Genomic DNA, 21,681 nt, shown 5'->3' on the forward strand with positions numbered 1-21,681 from the left:
CTGGATTAATATAGATTTTTTTGGAAACCCTGATCCCTCATAATTTTCTCTTGGAAGAAAAAACTAATTTTTAATATTCTGGCTTTTAATCATACACTGGAAACTGTGAAAAGTAGTGAAGTATCTTCACTACTTCTGCATTACCAATAGAACAATGAAGAAATCTGTAGTTAAAGTAAATTTTCTGTATTTCGTTAGTATGGCATTTCTCTCCTTTCCCTTGATGTTTTCAGCATTTGAATTCTACAAGTCAGAGCAATCCAGCTGAGCTTTCTTCAGTGGCAGTCACTGCTCAGTCACATAATAAAGGGTCTATGAAGGAGGAGGACACATCTGTGGTTATGTTTCCCTGCAGACTAACGAGGCACATGACGGAATTTTGTAAATAGGTTCAGAAACATTTTCCACCCATGTTTTATCTTTTTTCCACCTCCCTGTTGATAAAGTGAGCTTTCCCCCACTTAACCAGCTAAGTTTCCTTCCACCTATGTAGGCAATTGGCTATTTTTCAGGTAAAAATAATGCAACCGAATAAGAATTAAATTACTCACTCTGAGGCAGAAATACTGATTTTTTTACATCACAGCCAATACATACATATGAACTTTAGAACATGTCCTTTGATTTAGTGGTAAGTTGTAACTAGGTTATAAGGATAGCAAACCAGCATCAAAGATGCCATACTGGCTTTTCTCCAGGTTGGTAAACCTTTTGTCTTTTTGTACTAAATCCCTGCCAAATATTTGTTTTTGATATTATCTGAACATTGTTCATTTTTCGTACAAGTTTAGAAGGCATCCACTTTCACTTTGTTTTCCAAATAATTTTTGTGGTAATAAATATATGTTCATTGTAGTTTTAATAAGTACCTAAAAATAAAAGGAAAAAAAGACCTACCTATTCCACCACCCAGAAATAACTCCTTTTAATATTTTTTGGTATATTTTTTTCTAGGCTTTTTTCTATGAATACAAATTAGTATATTTGCTTCATAAAATTTGTATCCATTTCTTCACTTCACATGATATCGCAGACTTTTCCCACTATCATTAGTCTTCAGAAATATTAATATTTACATAGTTACATAGTATTTCATAGTATTACATAGTATTTCATAATTTTTAAATTATTGCATAATTGTACTTTTACACTGTTTCTAAGTTTTCACTATTATAAATGTTCTTTTATGTTAATTTTTTTTAAAGATCTTATTTATTTATTTGACAGACAGAGATCACAAGTAGGCAGAGAGGCAGGTAGAGAGAGAGGGGGAGGGAGGCAGGCTCCCTGCTGAGCAGAGAGCCCGGATTCTCAGGACTTGATCCCAGGACCCTGAGATCATGACCTGAGACGAAGGCAGAGGCTTTAATCCACTGAGCCACCCAGGTGCCCCTGTTAATTTTTTGATACTATATATAAAATTGTTCTTTAGAATACATTCCTGGAAGTGGAATTACTGGGTCAATGGGTAAGAACATTTTTAAGGACCTTTGTATATTACTTCCAGAGAAATTGTAAGCATTTGTAATTCTGCTTGCAATATAGGGCCATGACCTTTTATTTCCTTTGTCTAAATGATCTTTATGGCCTTAAATCCACTAATTGCTGTTAGTTTGTTACTGGATTGTCAAAATATGTCATTTTGAAGAACTTCAAATTATTTGATTGTGAAATGTCACATAAACAGTGTAGTGTTTCAGATCATTCTCTGGGATTGACATTGGACTCTTGAAAAGAATCCATATATAGACCTATGGTTTAAGAAAATTCAAGGCATAAAAAAGTTATCATAATGATTAAACTGTATATATATAGTTTAATATATATATTCAATATATTATACATATAATTATATATAAATATATTTTTACAAGTCTACAAGTTAGATCCAATTTTATATATATTTAATATATTAAGTATTATTTATATTATAAGCAAATATATAATATAATATTTAAAATATATTAAATATTAAATGTAATATATTTTAAATATTAAATTCATTAAATATATTAATACATTTATATTGATATATATTAAATATATTAAATTCAATATATTTTAAATATTAAATTGATATTTTAATAAATAAATTTAATAAACTTTATTATATTATTAAATATTTATTATATGTGCTTATATATAATATATAACATATTTATATATAATTATATATTAAATATATAATATATATTTATATATAATTATATATTAAATATATATGTAAATGTATCTAACTTGTAAACTTAGCATATAAAATATTTTATGTCACATTCACTATTGCATATATCGTACTTAGCAACAGTGCCTGGTGCATATATATATATAAATATTTGTGTAATGAGTGAATATGAGTCCATAAATGAATGAATGGATGGATGGATGGATTTATAGTAAATAACCTAATTTGATTTTGGTAAGTTGTTAGCAACCATTTAGAACATATTAAAGGTTGCCACCATTATAGGTTGTGCTAAGTGAGTTTCTCATTTTATTGCTTAGACTGATAGGTGTTGGGTGTGTTTTATGAGTGTTTACATGAATGAAAGCAATAATTTAAAGAAAAAGTGGGGCGGTTTCTCTTTTATTTCTTTTCATTTATTGTATTCTGTCAATTTGGTAGGAGTTTTTAGCAGTAGCTATTGAGATTAAAGAATATTTGGATTATTGGTGAACTTAACTTGCTGTATCCATGTTTTATTTGCAAAAGCCCTGAGAACAACTACTATTTCCCGGATTTACATCATATGAAGTATGAGATTGAAGATGGTACCACACCTAATGGAAAAGAACTTAGGTTTGGATTTGATCCCCTGGAGTTCCCTGAGTTTAGTTGGAGAGGATATGCTCAGATGACCTCGGTGCAGGTATGTAGCCAGCAGAAATTGCTTCATGGCAGGGTGAGGCATATACTTAGCCAAAACACTCTCAGTGAGTCCTCCCAAAAGATGAGCTGTCCCCAAAACTGACTCCAGGATTCTCTTTCTCCAGACTATGGATGGGGCTTGGGGTAAAATTGGATTTTAACTGATAAGTATATGTATCAGTCACAGTTTACTGTTAATTTGGTCACCAAATCAGACAAAGAAGGGGTTAAAGAAAACTAGTGTTTATGTCTAGAGATTTTTTTTTATAAGCAGTTGTTTCCCAAGTGGGATTCATCTATATTTTAGCACAAGAGACAAGATTCTTTAAAAACATTTGTAGAGAATAAAAATGAATTGGATTAAATAATTCCAGTAGTGTATGTGGTTGATATTTGACCAGCACTAGTTGTTTTGTTTTGTTTTGCTTTGCTTTTTTAAACTCTGAATTACTCTATGAATAGAAACTAAGATCAATGGGGAATTTAATGCTATTTAATTTTCCTTTCCTGTATTTCTCCCTTCCTTCATTCTTCTCTACAGTAGCCTTCGCTCTTGGTTTCCTGTTGGAATAGTTAGGGAATTTACAAATTTTCTCATTTAGAACTTATACAATATTTACAACCAAGAATTTCTGAAAAGTTTTGTTCTCAGGATTTCTCTTTGAGGTTGGTCTCTTGAAATTGTGTTTCTCAGTGGAGAAATTCAGAACATAAGGTGTAAATTGATGACCATGGTGACCCAATATTTGTCCTTAGCAGATCCTATACTTGTTCTGTTTACATAAGTCACCACTTAGAGGAACAGGGACGGACAGGATCACAGTTCTCTTGGAGCCATCATTGGTTCTAAAGTTGCTTCTTGCCTGATCAGGGTCCCCCATCAGGATCCTTTCTCAAACAGTGCCTAGGATCCATTTTTTAAAAAATTTTATTTATTTTAGAGAGAGACAGAGAGAGTGCACATGAGTGGGAGGGGAGGGGAGGAGGGAGAAGGAGAGAGAGAATTTCAAGTAGGCTCTGTGCTGTGCTTGGAGCCCAGCTCAGGGCTCAGTCTCACAGCCCTGAGATCAAGACCAAAAGTCGTATGCTTAACTGACTGAGCCACCCAGGCACCCCAACAGTACGTAGGATCATAAGACCTCCCTTCTTTCTCCTTTTCCCCAATATAAAATTCAGTTTCATTAGTATTCCAATGGTCATGATTCATTAAAAAGCAGTAGAGTCCATCAAGTCAGAATAGGATGTGAATGACTGAGATTCCAGTCAAGGTGGATACCTTCTCCCAGTGTTTACAGTTTGAAAGAATTACTAGCTAACACAAAGGAAATGAATTTTTTTTTTTTTTTGAGATTTTATTTATTTATTTGACAGAGAGAGAGAGAACACGATTGGTGGGGAGGGGCAGAGGGAGAGGGAGAAGCAGGCTCTCTGCTGAGCAAGGAACATGACACGGAGCTGGCTCCCAGGGCTCTGGGATCATGACCTGAGCCAGAGGCAGACACTCAACTGAATGAGCCAGCCAGGCACCCTGCAAAGGAAATGAATTGCAAATGATGGAGTTTCTCTGTCAAATCACCCCTGACTTTGTTCCTTATACATTTTTGCATTTTTATTTTCCAATATGGAACTAACCCTTAGAGATGGATTCTGTCAAGTTAAAAAGCCCACATTGAGTGCAGTCTTAAGGGTTTCCTATATATGTTATCATGTCATTTGTAAATAGTGAGAGTTTTACTTCTCCCATGCTGATTTGGATGCCTTTCATTTCTCTGTGTTATCTGATTGATGTGGCTAGGACTTCCAGTGCTATGCTGAATAAAAGTGGTGAGAGTGGACATCCTTGTCTTATTCTGACCTTCAGGGAAAAGCTCTCAGTTTTCACCATTGAATATGATGTTGACTGGTTTTCAAATAAAGCCTTTATTATGTTGAGGTGCGTTCCCTCTAGACCTACTCTGCAGACGGTTTTTATCATGAGAGGTTGTACCTTGTCAAATACTTTTACTGCATCTATTGAAAGGATTATATTGATGTGACATATCACATTGATTGATTTGCAAATATTGAACCCCCTTGCAGCCCAGGAATAAATCCCACTTGATCATGCTGAATGATTTTTTTTTAATGTACTGTTGGATTCTGTTTGCTAATATTTTTTTTTAAGATTTTATCTATTCATTTGACAGAGAGAGATCACAAGTAGGCAGAGAGAGTGAGAGGGAAGCAGGCTCCCTGCCGAGCAGAGAGCCCGATGTGGGACTCGATCCCAGGACCCTGAGACCATGACCTGAGCCGAAGGCAGCGGCTTAAACCACTGAGCTACCCAGGCGCCCCTGTTTGCTAATATTTTAATGAGGATTTTTGCATCTCTGTTCATCAGAGATATTGGCCTGTGTTCCCTTTTTGTGGTGTTTTATCTGGTTTTAGGATCAGGGTGATACTGGCCTCATAGGATGCATTTGGAAGTTTTCCAAATTTTTTTTTGGAATAGTTTGAGAAGAATAGGTATTATCTGTTCTTGAAATGTTTGGTAGAATTCGCCTGTGAAACCGTCTGGTCCTAGACTTTAGCTTTTTGTGGAGGGGGGGTTTGGATTACCAATTCAGTTTTATTGCTGCTAATTTGTTCAAAATTTATGTTCCTGCTTTCATTTTGGTAGGTTATATGTTTCTAGGAATTTATCCATTTCTTCTAAGCTGCCCAATTTGTTGACGTATAGTTTTTCACAACATTCTGTTACAACTGTTTATATTTCTGTTCTGTTTGTTGTTACCTCTCTTTTGTTAGTGATTTTGTTTATTGGGTTCTCTCATTTTTTGATGAGTTTGGCTAGAGAGTTAACCGATTTTGTTGATCTTTTAAAAAAAATCAGGTCCTGGTTTCATTGGTCTGTTCGATTATTTTTTTGTTTTTTGTTTGTTTGTTTGTTTAGTTTCTGTGTCATTTATTTCTGCTATGATCTTTAGTATTTCCTTCCTTTTGCTGGGTTTGGGTTTTGTTTGTTCTTCTTTTTCTAGCTTCTTTAGGTGTAACATTAGGTTGTTTATTGGAAATTTTTCTTGCTTCTTGAGGTAGGCCTGTGTTGCTGTAAGCTTCCTTCTTGGAACAGGTTTTGCTGGATCCCAAAGATTTTCGAACTTTGTGTTTTTCTTGGTCTCTGTGTAATATTTTATTTCTTCTTGGATTTCTTGAGTAACCCATTCACTGTTTGGTAGCGTGTTAGTTATCCTCCATGTATTTGTGTTCTTTCCAGATTTTTTCTTGTGGTTGCTCTCTAGTTTCACAGTGCTGTGGTCAGAAAAGGTGCATAATTATGACTTCGATATTTTTGAATTTGTTGAGGCTTGTGTTGTGACCTGATATGTGATCTGTTGTGGAGACTGTTCTATGTGCACTTGAAAAGAATGTGTATTCTGCTGTTTTAGGGTGGAATGTTCTGAATATGTCTATTAAATCCATCCGGTCTAGTGTGTCATTCAAAACCACTGTTTCCTTGTTGATTTTCTGTTTGGATGATCTGTTCATCAATGTAAATGGGGTGTTGAAGTCCCCAATTATTGTATTACTTTTGATTATTTCCTCTGTGCTCGTTAATAACTGTTTTATTTATTTGGGTGCTTCCATATTGGGTGCATAAATATTTACAATTGTTACATCCTTCTGTTGAATTATCCCCTTTATCATTGGAATGGAATATTATTCAGCCATAAAAAGGAATGAAATCTTATCATTTGTAACATTGTAACAATGTGGGTGGACCTAGAGAGTATGATACTAATCAAAATAAGACAGAGAACAACAAATACCATATGATGTCACTTATATGTGGAATTTAAGAAACAAAGCAAACAAGCAAAGGAAACAAAGGAGAGAAAGAGAGAGGGAGAGAGAGAGAGAGAGAGAGAGACCAAGAAACAGCCTCATAACTATAAAGAACAAACCGGTAGTTACCAGAGGGGAGGTCAGTGAGGGAGGTGGGTGAAATAGGGTTGAAAGACGGGGTTGAAAGAGTACACTCATCACAATGAAAAAAAAAATTATTTTTTTAAAAAAGCCTGCAGTCTCTTTGGATAGAGACTGAGAACAATTGCATATGACTTAGGCATATTTTAGTTACATCTAGATTTTATCACTAATGTGTTTGGAGTATTTTAACCTTTGCTTAGCCAGCCTACGTTTCTGTGGCCATTTAGAATTTTAGGTATGTGAATCGGACCCCAGAGTGATCCCTCTACAGGGGTGGTAGTGTCCAATAACACTGTCCTTTCCTCCTCTTCTGTCTCTTTGTTTCTCCCAACTGATGGTTGCCCCTGTCACTATGGCTTACCTTACACTAGTCCAGCTGATAGTCACTCTGTCTGCCTGAGTCCAGAAGGGTCCAAAGGGGATCCCAGTTGTTGAGGAAACAGGTTTTCACTATAACTTTAATTTTAAGTGTTTTTAATTTATCACTGGGTCTACCTATTTTCATCTTCTACAGAGTTAGTTATTTGGTGCTTGCTGAGTGGGAGAGTGAGTGAGTGAGAGAGAGAGAGAGAGAGAGAGAGAGCGGGCATGTGTATACATTACAGGTCCACTAGTGAGACCTGAATGGAGTGTAGTCACTGTTTGGCTAGCATTGACTACACTCCAACCAGGTTTTTCTAGTGGACACTGGTCCACTAGTTAGACACTTTTAGCCAGTTGTCTCTTCTATACTGTGTGGCGTTTTGGTGTTTTTCAGAATGAAGTGAGGATCATGCTTAACGTGGGGGAGTCAAGTCACTCTTTGTTTCGTGTTATTCTGAAATACATTAACCCTGGAACGGAAGCCGTATCTGGTCGTGTAACAATTTATCCATCCCGGGCTGAAGCAGGTAGGTGAATTTTCAAGGCTTTTTTGGATTAGGAAATGGCTGATTAGTGAAACATTCTCTCCAATTTTCACAAAGTTATCATCTGAGAAGAGCTGAAGTCCGATGCAGAGTCTGATGAGAGTGGTGCCCTAGTGCCCTGTCCTTTGTTACTTTTTCAATCTCTAAACATCCTGCTTATTCAAATTTTGCTGTTAAGTTTATCATTAACTGTCTTTTTAAAAACTTGATGTAACAACCTGTGTGTTTTGGCTGAACCCCAGGGGTTATGATACCACCACAAGGTAAAGCTAATTCATCACCCATTCATGGTAGAGTTGGTGTCACCTCTGGGGTGGTATTGGAGGGAGCTTGGCCTACTGCCCTAAATTTTCCCATTGTTTCAGGCACCCCAAATAGGCCAAGGAGAAATGGGTGAGGGAAGGAATTTTTAAGGTGAATGGTGTATAAAGCCTGAAGCCCAAGAGAGCTCCAGAGAGGAACATGCAAACCTCACTGAAGGGTGAGGGAGTCCTGAGGGCAGAAGATTAGCCTGTCAGAGGGCAGATCTTGTCAGAGCATGAGGCCTGGAAGTCTGTTCTGCAAGAATTAGAGCTTCTATCTTTTCTGGCAGCTGATTCCAGGAAGCGCTAGGAATCCCACATGGACACAAAATGGCGCCTGTAAGGACACAAAGTGGCGCCTGTAGAAATCCAATTTAAGGTTGAAATACAAGGATCTCTGCCTCCTCCCAAATACGACTGTCCACTCTGTGCTGAATTATCCTGTTTTCTGGCCTGTAATCCCTCACCTTTCTTGTCCCGTTGTTGAGGAGCAAAGGGCATGCTGGCTGTGGGCACTGCCTCCTGTCCCGAACGTGGATCTAGGGGATGTTGGCAGAGAAAATGCAAGGGTTTGGAGCAAATGTTTCTTCTGAAGAAAAAGGCTCAGGTGGGCTCAGCTCAGATTAAGCAGTTTGGTTTGTTTCTGAACCTCTATGGGAGGTCCTCTGTGTGTTCCATGTAGAAGAAAACCTTTGTATTCCAGAAACAAACAGAAAACCACAACTTTTTCTTATTTCAGAATGAATACATGTTCTTCCATAGAAAATAAAAGAATAAAGTAATTAATATCAAATGTAATGACTGGAACAGTCACTCTGTGCCATGAACTTCTCTAAGCTGTTTACATGTATTAATATACTTAATCACTTAACAAATTTAAATGGTACTCACAATCCCAGGATACGGAATCACTACCCACATCAATATCTTTCTAGTCTATTTTATACATATGTGAAGCAAGCCTACCATTTAAAAGAAATCAATAAATCTGATCAGTAAGGTGATGAGTAACCACCTTAAACTTTTTCAGATGTAAATGGAATGTTTAAAGCTGAGTATCCAAAATCCTAACAGTCACTGCTAGATAAGTGCCTCAGGCGGTTCTTTTCATTTCTGATAGGTGCTGCTCAAAGCAAAGAAGTCATCTTCCTGCCGAGAAAGGAGCCAGCCTTTGTCACGGTCCCAGGAAATGGTGTGGCAGAACAATTTTCAATTGCACCAGGGACGTGGATTGCTTGTATCAAATCAGAGGGAGTCCTCCTGGTAAGAGACCCTCCTCCGTGGAGAGTTCTGTGGGATTCTTTCCCCGTCCTCCAGCATGGTCTCACCCACACTGACCCACAGTGACCGTAAGATATCAAAATCACAGGCAGTTCTCCTTTTAGACCCAGGAAACTATGGTGACATTTGCCCTCAAATGACCCAGAAGCCAACTTAAAGTATCTGTTTTTAATAAAAGTATTTATTTGAGAGAGAGAGAGAGTGAGAAAGAGCACGAGGGGGTGGGAGAAGGAGAAGCAGGCTCCCCGCTGAGCAGGGAGCCCAAGGCAGGGCTCCATCCCAGGGCCCTGAGATCATGACCTGAGCTGAAGGCAGATGCTTAACCCACTGAGCCACCCAGGCGCCCCTAAAATATCTTTTATATTCTTCAGCCAGCTTCTCTCAGACAAAAACAACCAAATCAACTATAACTCATAATGACTCAAAGTTACCAGAATAAATGCAAAATCTGAATGTGTATATGAATGTGCTTTCAAAAGCTTCTTTGGGATTTTTTGTTATGAATCAGAAGGACATCTTAGAAAATCAGCCTCTCTGGGAATTGTGCGGAATGAATCAGAAGAAGCTACAAGAAGAGCAGATCCTAATATCAGTGAAGTTGGTGGTGGTGGAAAGAGAAGGGAGGACCTGTGCTTCTCTGACATTCCCCACTGCCTTCTACCTCAAACATAGGCAATGGTCTCACCACACAGATGGCCTTGGACAAAGAACCCAGCATCAAGGGCAAAGCTCTGTCCTTGCACACTAATAGAATAGCCAGAGAAGCCATGGGAAATAAAGGGATGAAATTGCTTTCTGAGATATTGATATCTTATAAAAAGTCTTCTGAAAATAAAGTCTTTGGCCAAAGCGTGGTTTCAGTCAGTCAGAGTGGAAAAGAGAAAGCTTTTCCTTCTGGCACAATCCTTTTGATTTGCTACATTAGCAGATCTAGGCAAGTTCTTTAACTCCAAGACTGCCTCAGTTACCTCTTACTTATAATAGGGATATGTTTATCTAGGTCCTTTCCAAATCTGGGATCTTATGAGAATAATGTGACAGTTTATGCTATTCGTTCAGTCCCTTTTTTTCTTGCATCTTCTTGGTAGAAAGCTTTGTTGCTTTATAAAAGTTTTAGAGTTCTCCAGAGACTTTAGAAATGAGGACAAGGAACATCCCATTGATGCCAGTAATGGGTACAAAGTTGGATTTGTGGAAGAAGGTCATTATGTTACTCCACAGGCATGGAAGATGCTTGATGACATTTAGTTAGTGCCGTGGTATAGCGACTCATATATATGCTTCCATGTTATGATCCCATTTTCTCTAGAGATATCTTATTGAACACCTACTATCAACCCTTACTGTTCTAAGATCTATGGGACCATAAAACAATGAGGAGCTATGGTCCCAACCTAAGGAACCTCAGTAAGAGAATAATAACCACTGTTAAATTAAAGCCCACTGGGGTAGTGAGACCCCCATGGTAGACCACGGAGCCCCCTGGGCCACTGTCTCCTACTTTTCCTCTCCATGCGTATCTCTTCTTCTCCATTATAGACAAATTAAGGACCCTGACGAGAGAAATAGCCTTATGGTCAGCGTATGAGTCTCTTCACAGTTGTGGCAGACATCCCCCCTCCTTCCCTCTGCTCACAGCCAGTGGTGCCAGCATTCTTCTGAAGCTGTCAGACTATTGGCGTCTGAGAAACCTGGAGGTCTGCTCTTTCCTGAAGAGCTGTTTAGCTGAATTTACGCTGTGGGATTCATTTGGCACATTCCGTGGAACACAATCTTCCTCTCATCTCCTAGGACAGGCAGTCAGCCAGTTTCAGCCTGTGATTCACCAGGACCACAAAACATTTTTTTTTTAATACCATGCCAGGCAAACATTGCTTTGGTGGGGAAATAAAAAGCTGAAATACCCGATCCACAGTTCGGTGTTCCAATGTGTGGTGATGAAAGCAACCGGTATTTCAAAGGACCAGATTATCAGTTGAGGGTTTATTATCTTTGTTTATTTTTGAACTGATACACAGTCCAGGAGAGGGGGTAAAATCTCCCCCCTGAGTTGTGAATACAAACATGTTCACCTGAGACGCTTATCTCTCCTGCTTGGAGCACCTGTGACAAGTTGCTTTGTGTGTTTTGGGGAGTCAGGGAGGGGAACAAAGCAGCTGCTGGGGACAGTTTAACTTAGCGAGCTTCACCTGGTTATTATTAACCTCATCAACCTAATCAAACCATGCCTGATAGTTTTATTACTCAGGAAGGGCCACCGTCATCTGAGTAATTGTCCTCTTCGTCTTCATTTCCTAGGACTACCTGGTCCTGCTTCCCAGAGACTACTATGAGGCCTCCTCCCTGCAACTGCCAGTCACCCAGCCGTGTGCCGACTCAGGACCACTCCAAGAAAAGTTAGTAGGGGCAGTGGGGCGTCATTGGGGTCCTCTGAATTAGGGACCTTTGGTGCAAGGATTTGAGAGAGGTCTCATCTTCACAACCACAGCAAGTTGCATGGGATAATTGTTTAATGGTGGTCTTTGTCTGAGGCCATTGACTGTCTCACAGAACACTTTGAACCCTGTAGTTGGCATTTAGAGGGACACCCACCCTCTAGCCTGTGGAAATATGGATGCTTGACCAAGTAATACCTTCAAGGTCGAGCATCTGATGAGGGGGAGGGCTTATGGGTTTATGGACCTTTCTGTTTTTATTATTCACACAGATGACAGTTTACCGCCTGATTCCCACAGTAGGCACATGGTAGGAGTTTGTTGAAGGAACGATGAGTGAATGAAACGGGGAGAGTTCTTTGGGGATGTACTTTGATGTTATGTTTTGTTCTCAGTTGTAACTGTTGTTATTTTGTTGTTGTTGTTGTTGTCGTTGTTGAAGTTGCTTGCTCTACCAGCATTTGCCAGTGACCCGATTCCCCTGTGCCCTGGCTTGTGAGGCCAGACACTTCCTGCTTGATGGGGAGCCAAGAGCCTTGGCAGTGAGGCAGCCCACCCCCGCACACCCAGTCATGGCGGACCTCAGCGGGAGAGAGGTGGGGCAGCCTTTTATTTACTGTCAAAGCTATTACTCCTCCCCGTCTGTGTCTGCTGAAAACCCTTGGCCGCAGCTGCTTCTCAAATTCAGGAGAACCTGAAAGGATTTCTCAGAGGTGTTAATTATAGGTATACTGAGTTCTCTGATCCAGGCTGTGGCTGGGCAGTACGCACCACTGAGCATAGTATGGTTTGTCTTTGAGCACTTTCTAGACGGGGCAGGGAACGTGGGCAATCACAGAATCCTCTCCTTTTTAATTCCCTAGACTTATAAGGGTGTGTCTTGCTCTACCTGATTGGGGGCAAGATCTTTCTAAACAGCCTCCAGAAACTACACAGCTTACCCTAAAAGGATGCACTGCTCGCTGACTGTTCAGCCCCTCAGGCTAAGAAGTTTGTAAGGGCTGATTTCTTTGAGCTCAGACATCTGGAACTGCTGCATCCCAAGGCCCTTCCCTCGTGGCTTAGAGGACAGGTTACTACAGGTTTGGGCATTACTTTTCTTCCCAGAGTTTTAAACCTCAGAACAATTTAAGACTCTACTGATTTAAGATTTGGATTAGAAGTCCTGTACATCAACACTAAGGACAATAGTGCACCCGCCCTCAAAATAAAGACACTGAAAAAAAACCAAAACAAAATACAACTTCCTTTACTGTATTTCCATTCCCGACTTTTTACAACATTCTCTGTTTTGTACCTTTTGAGGCCAATGTTCATGCTTGAATGTATAGACTGATAACATATATGGTATTAATTCTCACTGAATATTTCGATGTATACCTTTTTGTAAACTATATTGCTAACATTTCTAGGGTAGCTGTTATAGGATTTTAAGGATATTTCTTTAGTCTTCATTTCATTTTGTTTCTCAAAAAATATATATGTGTGTGTACTTGTTGTAACAAGTAAAGCAATATAGATATGCATAAAGAAAAGCTAATGATCTCATTCCCACTGCATTCTAACAATCTGCTGTTTCCCTCCCAACACATGCTGTACACACACACACATACATACACACACAATATGTACATATATAATACATACAGACCTAAATATGCACACACGCATACAGTGTGTGTGTTCCCCAGACAGCAGGGAGGTGCTGTTGAAGTGGGCCAGCCTCCAGGATATGATGCCAATGACTCATCAGCAAGTGTCCTTGCCTCTGATTCAGCCCAGAGCCACGGCACTGAGGTGTTGGGCAAGGCCATATTTGCATGATGCATAAAAGTAAGCCCTGGGCTGTCCAGTTTTATTTAACAGTCTGTTTTTACCATTGTATCTAAATGCTTACAGACTTGGGCTGTCTAGTACAGCAATGACTAGCCCATGTGCTTTCTATAAATTTAAATTAATGAAAGCTAAGTAGAGGTAAACATCCATTTCCTCAATTGCACTGGCCATATTTCAAGTGCTCAATAATCACAGACGTCCAGTGGCCACCTTAACGGAAAACACAGATTATAGGATATTTTTGCTATCACAGAAAGTTCTATTGCACAGTGCTGTAGTGGATCATTGTGCTAAAATTCAAAGACTAATGGCTTTAGAAGAGGTCATAGAAATCATTTGATTTCCCTTCCTGTGAAGGAATCCTTTCTAAATTATCCTTATTAAACATTCACTTAGCCTCTGTTGAATACTTAAATCAACAGAGGAGTCACTTCTTCTAGAGGTAGGCTAACTTTTGGTCGTCATTAGCCACCTGGAGCAATACAGAGTAATCCTTCCTCTGGAAACCATATGTAGTGTCATGGTCAAGATGGTTCTGGAGTGAAACTGCCTGCCTTCATGTCTTGGGTCATCAGTAACTAGCTGTAAAATCTCTCTAGGCCTGAATTTACTAGTATACAAAATGGGGATAAGAATAGTAGCTACCTCATGGTTACTATTAAATAAATAATCCATGAGGGGCTCTTGTTGTGATCAAGTGATCACTCAGTAACCATTAGCCATACTGCTATTACATGTTCTAGTCAGCATCATGGGCCGAAAGAGCAACCCACTAAGAAGTCTAGTTCATATGAATAGTTTTTCCTCTTCTAGGATACAGGGAGGTCTGGCAGGATTCCAGGGGGGAGGAACTGAGTACATTCAGGTCTCCCAGAAATCTTTGAGAGACAGAGCTACCTGGCTCTTCCAGAAGGCTTCGCTTCTCTCCATGTGTTTGCCTATTCACCTCTCCTTCTATGAAATGACTTTTTTTGTTTACTCATAGCTCTTTGTCTCACACATGTGCCATGAAGTCTGCTCTGGTCCCATTTCTTTGTTAACTCCTAGCTCTGGCACTTACTGCCACCTGAGTCTCCCTTCTTTATTTTTTCTGAGAAAGATAATCTAGACAGCTCATCTTCTAAAGTCAGATCACACTGTTGTACACCAAGCTTCTGTCTCTTGTAAACAAATTCATATATATATATAATTTCAATTTGATCATCTCTGTTTTACAATGTGATTTTAATCCATTTATATTTATTGTGATTTCAGACATATTTGGACTTTTATCATTTAATTTACTTTATTAGCTCTTTAAAATCCAATTTAGTTAACATATACTGTATTTTTAGTTTCAGAGATAGAATTTAATGATTTATCAGTTACATGCAACACCCAGTGTTCATTCCATGAAGTGCCCTTCTTAATGCCCATCACCCAATTATCCCATCCCCCACTCCCACCCCCCTGACCCTCAGTTTGTTTCCTATAGTTAAGAGTCTCTTATAGTTTGCTTCCCTCTCTGTTTTCATTTTATTTTATTTTTCCTTTCCTCCTCCTGTGTTCATTTATTTTACTTCTAAATTCCACATATTAGTGAAATTATATCGTATTTGTCTTTCTCTGACTTATTTTACTTAACATAATGCCCTCTAGTTCCTTCAACATTGTGTACACACACACACACACACACACACACACACACACATCCCATATCTCCTTTATCCATTCATCTGTCAATGGACATCTGGGCTCTTTCTATATTTAGGCTATTGTGGACATTGGGATACATATGCCCTCTTCAAATCACTATGTTTATATGCTTTGAATAAATACTTAGTAGTGCAGTTGCCAGTAGTAGCTGAACAGCTCTATTTTTAACTTTTTGAAGAGCCTCCATACTGTTTTCTAGAGCAGCCATACCTGTTTATTAGCTTTTAGTTTACCTTCTTAAAAATAATTTTCCTACTTCTGGTTTTTTGTTTTTGTTTGCTTGTTTGTTTTTAAGTAAGATCTGGGGTCAACATGGGACTTGAACTCATGCCCCAAGATCAAGAGTAACATGCTCTACTGACTGAGCCAGCTGAGCGCCCTCTTCTTCTGTTTGATTGAGAGTTTTCTCTATCTTTCTGCTTGTTTGATAGGTACAGATTGTTTTCTAATATTTAAGTGGTTACCCTTAATATGTTAAAGTATGTTCTTAAGTATATATTTTCCAACAAGGTCTAAAGTTATTCATTAATTCTGATCTCTTCTTTTGTACAATACAGCCTTTAGAATGCTTATTTATCCATTGTAAACCAATCTCCTACTTATTGTTTTTGTCTAGAAATTTTATTTTTACCCTTTTTCCCTGACTTTCAGATAGATTGTAAGTTTCATCTTAATTTAAATACACCACATACCAACCCTCCCTCTCTTTGCCTTTCCGTTCTTCTTTTTTTCTCTTCTCCATTTCTTCTTGGAGGTATCTCCCCCGGAGTCTTTCATCTCTCTTCTTGACCCTGGAACATAGTCTCTGAGCCTGAGGCACAGCTATTTCATGAAATTTTTCATCACCACCATCACCACCCATCACCCACCATTCTAGATATTCTCTTTTTTATCTTCATTGTATTGAATCTTCTTTTTTCTGAATGTTGGGACTTCCTTCAACTTCTTTTTCTTTGTTTTTATTTTTTTTCCTTTTTTTGCTTCCTCATTTTGGTAGATTATATCCTCCAGAGGCTTCCTGTGAAAGGCCACACAGGAGCTACTTTTTTTGTTGTTGAGAACTTGCATATCTGAAACTATCTTTATTCTACTCTGAATCCTGATTTTTTTTTACTTTGGTTAGATGTAGGGTTTCAGATTAGAAATCATTTCTCCCCAGAATTTGATAATGTCTCCTCATTGACTTCTAGCTTCAAGTCCTGTTCTTGAGAAGTTACATTGTGGTTCCCAGGGCTTTGATTGCAATCTGGTTTTCCTTTCTTAAAGCCTTCGAGGTCATTTTTTTGTTTCTTATGTTCTGATATATCACAAGGATGTGCCTTAATATAGATAGTGTTTCAGCCAATGTGCCGGGTTCTCAGCCTTTTAGCCTGGAAACTTTTATCCATTATTCTGGGAAAATTTCTTGAGTTATTTCTTTGATACTTTATTTCTTTTTTTTTTTTTTTTAAAGATTTTATTTATTAATTTTGACAGAGAGAGATCACAAGTAGGCAGAGAGGCAGGCAGAGAGAGTGAGAGGGAAGCAGGCTCCCTTCAGTGCAGAGAGCCCGACGTGGGACTCGATCCCAGGACCCTGAGATCATGACCTGAGCCGAAGGCAGCGGCCTAAACCACTGAGCCACCCAGGCGCCCCGATACTTTATTTCTTTATCCTTAATCAACATTTAAAATCTCTTGATCTTGTTTTATGCTTTGGGAGATTACTTCAGTCTTTTCTTCCAACCCTCACCCCAGCTCTACACACACACAGACACTTAGGTTTCAGCTTTCTCTGGTCTAATTAGTTGACATTCATCTGCTTTCCAGCTTCCAAAATTTTGTTGATTTCTCTGGTCTGTTGGGTTTTTATTTCTCTTTCCTATTCTCTTTCTCTTTGTGTGTTTATGATTTTTAAATCCTGACTCTAATTTTTGTGGAGTTCTGAGAGGGAAGATCAGTAAATATATGTGCTTAATCCACCATGTTTAACCAGAAATCCTCGGATGGACTTTTATTTGTGACGTTCTAAAGTTTCATTATGGTATGTTTAGGTGTAGATTTATTTTTATTTATCTACTTAGTCCTCAGGTACACTTTCAGAATGAAGATTCATGTCTTTCATCCTGGGAAATTCTCATATGTTATCACTTCAAGTGTAATTTTGGTGCCATTTCTTACATTTTTCTTTTCTGGAAATTAGACTGGATGAGTCTTGGAGCCTCATAATCTATCTCCAAACTGCTCTTTCATATTTTTATATCTCTTGTCTCTTTGGCTACTTGGTGGGTTAATTACTCAAGACTTCCTCAGAATAGATGAATGTTTCATTCTCTCCAGTCTAGATTTTATCTAGCCTATTGATTCAGTTTAATTTATACTGTTAATCTCAAAGATTTCTAACTGGCGCTTACTCATATTTACTTTTCCTTGCTTTATTTCTGTCAATTTAGCTTCATAACTTTGTTTACTTTTAGAGATTATTTATTTATTTATTTATTTTACAGACAGAGATGACAAGAGGCAGAGAGGCAGGCAGAGAGAGGGGAGGGGAAACAGGCTCCCTGCTGAGCAGAGAGCCTGATTCAGGGCTCAATCCCAGGACCCTGGGATCCTGATCTGAGCCGAAGGCAGAGGCTTTAACCCACTGAGCCACGCAGGTGCCCCAACTTTGTTTACTTTTTAAAGAGATTACTCTTTCATTTATATTTTTTAGTATCTTAATGCCCTTGGAGGCAGGTATGTTTCAGAATTAAGAATTTTTAAGATTTTCTACACACACACACACACACACCCCATCTCCAAGAGTGTCCTGGCCAACCCCCTAAACCAAACATGTTAATATTTCTCCAGTGAAAAGCATGAATAGGCACTCCAAGAGAAATACATGAAGACCGTATACATGGACTTAGTTCAAGTCATATTTTGCCACCAAGTGTTGATTGGTTAGGTGAGATTAGCTTTTGCCACCATACAAGATGCAAAATAATTTCCTTTTCCAAGTTTGAAGATTTCAGATTAAGGACCAGTATATTCATTTTAAAGTCTTTATCAGACTGTCCTATAAAATTCATTTCATCTGAAGTAAACTCATCTTCTGATTGATGATATCATTGCCTATTTCTGGCATTAGATTTCTTTTTGTGTTTTGGAGGCTTATCTTGTTTGCAGGCTTATTGGCTTATTTTGAATGGAAGGTTTTTATCATCTCCCTTTATATTTGTCTCAGCTTCATAGTTTTGCAATGTTTTACCAGTCCGCTGGACCCTTAGCTCAGAGGTAAGCATTACAATGTGCCACTTCTATTGCTGTGATACTAGTGTGAGCACAGATTCAGGCACTGAGTCAGTGGGTGGCTTAAATCAGTTCTTGGTCATGAGGCTACATCTTTGATATTTGATCAAATTCAAATTTGATTGAATTCAACAGCTTCTTAAAATGCTGAAATCTAAGTGGCAGATTGTCAGCAACTTTTTCAGCTTTTCATGATTTGAGGGAACCCTTACCTTTGCCTTCAGAAAATGAGCCTGAATCTAACCATTGTCTCATGAGGCATCTTTTGTTTTCTTTACTCTGCATGAACTGAGCTGCTGACCAAAATAGCATTCTTCCAGACCTGGAGGACAACAGGCTCTGGGCTTCAGCCTCAGTGCATTTTGAGTTTTTCTTTTACTTACATTCCATCACTTTTAATCTCAAACATATCTTTTTGTTTTCCTTTCAAAACATTTTATCCATAGTTGCTGTCTCTTGGAGCAGAAGGGGTGCAGAAAATGTGAATTCACTACACCATGAACTGGAAGTCGCTGTCACATTTTAAAGATGCTAAATTCTATCTTCCTTTTTATTAAAACCCTCCTTTCTATTCCCACAGTCTCTCAGCCATAATGCTTCCCTCCTTCACAACCAAACTTCTCCAGAGAATTAGACAATTCTACACTGTTTCTAATTCTTTCACTTCCATTCACACCTCAACCCACACCAGTCTGGCCTCCTTCCTTCCTTCCTTCCTTCCTTCCTTCCTTTCTTCCTATATTTTCTTTCTTTCCCAGGGTTTCCAATTATGTTCTTTTCACTAAATCCAACAGATAGTTTTCATTCCTCGCCTATTCACCTATTTAACTTCTCAAAAGCTTTCAGTACTTGTTGAACACCCCTCACATCTTAAAATACTCTTGCACCTTGTTTTCCATAATTTAAGAGTGGTCTGGATCTCTTCCTTCCTCTCTGGCTGCTTCCTCAGAATATCATTTACAGGCTCAACCTCTGTCTAGCCATTGGATATTAGAATTTGTTCAGGCTCAGTTTTAGCCTTTGTCTTTTTACTTTATATTCTTTCCCTAAGCAGCCTCCTCCCTGCCTGTTGTGATAGATACCAACTCTACATAGATAACTACCTAATTGGTATGTCTGGTCATACTTGTCCTTTTAGGTGCAGAAGAGCATAGCCAACTTCCTGATATTATCTCTTAGGTGTCTCAGAGGGATCTCAAATTACATTTTAGTGTCCCTACCTAAGTAAATGGTACCACCATCCATCTAATTGTATAAATCAGAATCCTTAGGGTCAACCATGACTTCCTCTGTTCTCCCCCTCACCGAAGACAACCCATCTCTGAGTGTGCATCCCAACCTTTTCTTAAATGTTTCTACTTCTCTCCATGTATCCTTCTTGCCCAGTACATGAAATCTTTCATAAGGATCTCGGCAGTAACCTCCTAATTAGCTCACTCACACCAGCTCTTGCCATTGCATCTCCCAATATTGACTCCATACAATTGTCAGCATACTTGTGTTGATAGAAATATCCAATCATCCTGGACCCTCTCACCCCATCCTCATCCATATACAACTGGGAAATTTCAATAGCATCCTATTGATTTTAGGATAGAGTCAAAAGATTTTAACGATCTCTAAGGCTACCCCTCTTACCTCCCAGTTTTATCACAGCTCTTCTTGTTCTCTGTTCCCGGCCACGGTGGCCTGCCTTCAGTCTCTTGGACTGCATATCTGCTACCGTACAGCGGGTACGTGACAGGGTAACCTCCTACTGCAGCTTGTTCCCTCTGCCTCAATGCTCCTCCCTCACCTAGGGGCCTGTTCCTCATCCTCCAGCACTCAGCTAAGTTGTTTCTTCAGGAAGTCTCCCCCCTTCCCTAGTCTTCCTGGCCTTCTCAAGCAGCCCCCTGCCCGCCTCGTCAGAACATTTGTCATACATGTAATTTCATCCTGTGTTGATCTAATAATCTAAGTATTTGATTGAAGGATAGAGACTAAATCTGTCTTGTTTCCCATCATATAAACCCAACAGGGGAGCTGGCATACAGTAGGTGTTTAATAAGAGGTTGACCAAATCATTTTGAAGACTCATTTTGACATCATATGTGTTAATCATCCCTCTTAGCTTTGTGTAAGCACCAGATTTGATATGCCCACCTTTTATGTCTTTATCTTGAAACACTCATAACGAGGTAAGGGCAGTTCTATGCCATAAAACCAAAAGGAACCTTCCAGCTTGACACTGAAGTTCCCTTTTACTAGGAATATAGAAATAACTGGTAACAAACAGCAACTAGTAAAATTTCCATTTGCCATCATTTGTCTTTTATTTGAGTTTCTCAAAGCCTCCTTTTACCAACAGATGTATTCAAAAGCCTTCCTACAAGTCTTCCAAAAAATCAATCTATAGGACTTAGAGTGGAAAGAACAATATAAATTTATAATAGAGTGCTGTTATAAAACTGGCAGCCAATAATAACTTCTGGGAGAAAAGTGAATACATCATTGGCTGCCTGTGTGTGCTTTATGGTGGGTGAAAACAGACAAACTCTTTTCTGGAGATGCCCAGGGGAGAAACGCTGGTAATAACCTCTGAACATGGACCCGTATTTCACTCTGTAACAGAGTGGAAAAGTGGTGTGGATAATTCACTTTTTTTCCCCCTGAGGGAAGTCTTTCTATTATATAAGTGATAGAAAAATCTCTGTGGAAAATATTAGTTGTGTGGCTCAGGGCTGTGCAGAGAGAACAGTAAGTGTGAATTTCCTGAAGGCAAGGAGCAGGAGGATTTTAATTAAGTGTGGTAAAGCTTGGCTGGGCCTGAGCTTACAGACTGGAGAGAGTTAAACTGTATAGAATGTAGTTCTAATATTGGCTCAGACATTCAATATGCACCTATCCTTTGACTCAGCAATTCTACTCCTAGGAATCTTACAGAAATACTAGCCTAAGGATATGCATATATATATATATATTTTTCCCATGTAACATATAAAGCTATATGATGGTACACATATAGATACATCTATATAAATTATATAATTTATAATGTACATATATACACATATAAATTATATATTACATATAATAAATTATATAATTTATAACCTATATTTATTATAATATATAAATTA

The 21,681-nt window shown here is 38.6% G+C and overlaps 1 protein-coding gene across 2 annotated transcripts in view; it reads left to right on the top strand.

The window, feature by feature from the left end:
* The window catches only part of LAMA3 (laminin subunit alpha 3), a 268,973-nt gene that overhangs the window by 130,276 nt on the left and 117,016 nt on the right, over positions 1-21,681 (top strand). For both annotated transcript variants that reach the window (XM_046025313.1, XM_046025314.1), the window contains 5 exons: positions 2,711-2,867; positions 7,590-7,722; positions 9,163-9,305; positions 11,622-11,719; positions 12,201-12,354. In XM_046025313.1, coding sequence (XP_045881269.1) covers positions 2,711-2,867; positions 7,590-7,722; positions 9,163-9,305; positions 11,622-11,719; positions 12,201-12,354 — 685 coding nt within the window. The remainder of the gene's footprint in view (positions 1-2,710; positions 2,868-7,589; positions 7,723-9,162; positions 9,306-11,621; positions 11,720-12,200; positions 12,355-21,681) is intronic.

This window comes from Meles meles, chromosome 12 (genome assembly GCF_922984935.1).
Source record: "Meles meles chromosome 12, mMelMel3.1 paternal haplotype, whole genome shotgun sequence".
Lineage (NCBI taxonomy): Eukaryota > Metazoa > Chordata > Mammalia > Carnivora > Mustelidae > Meles > Meles meles.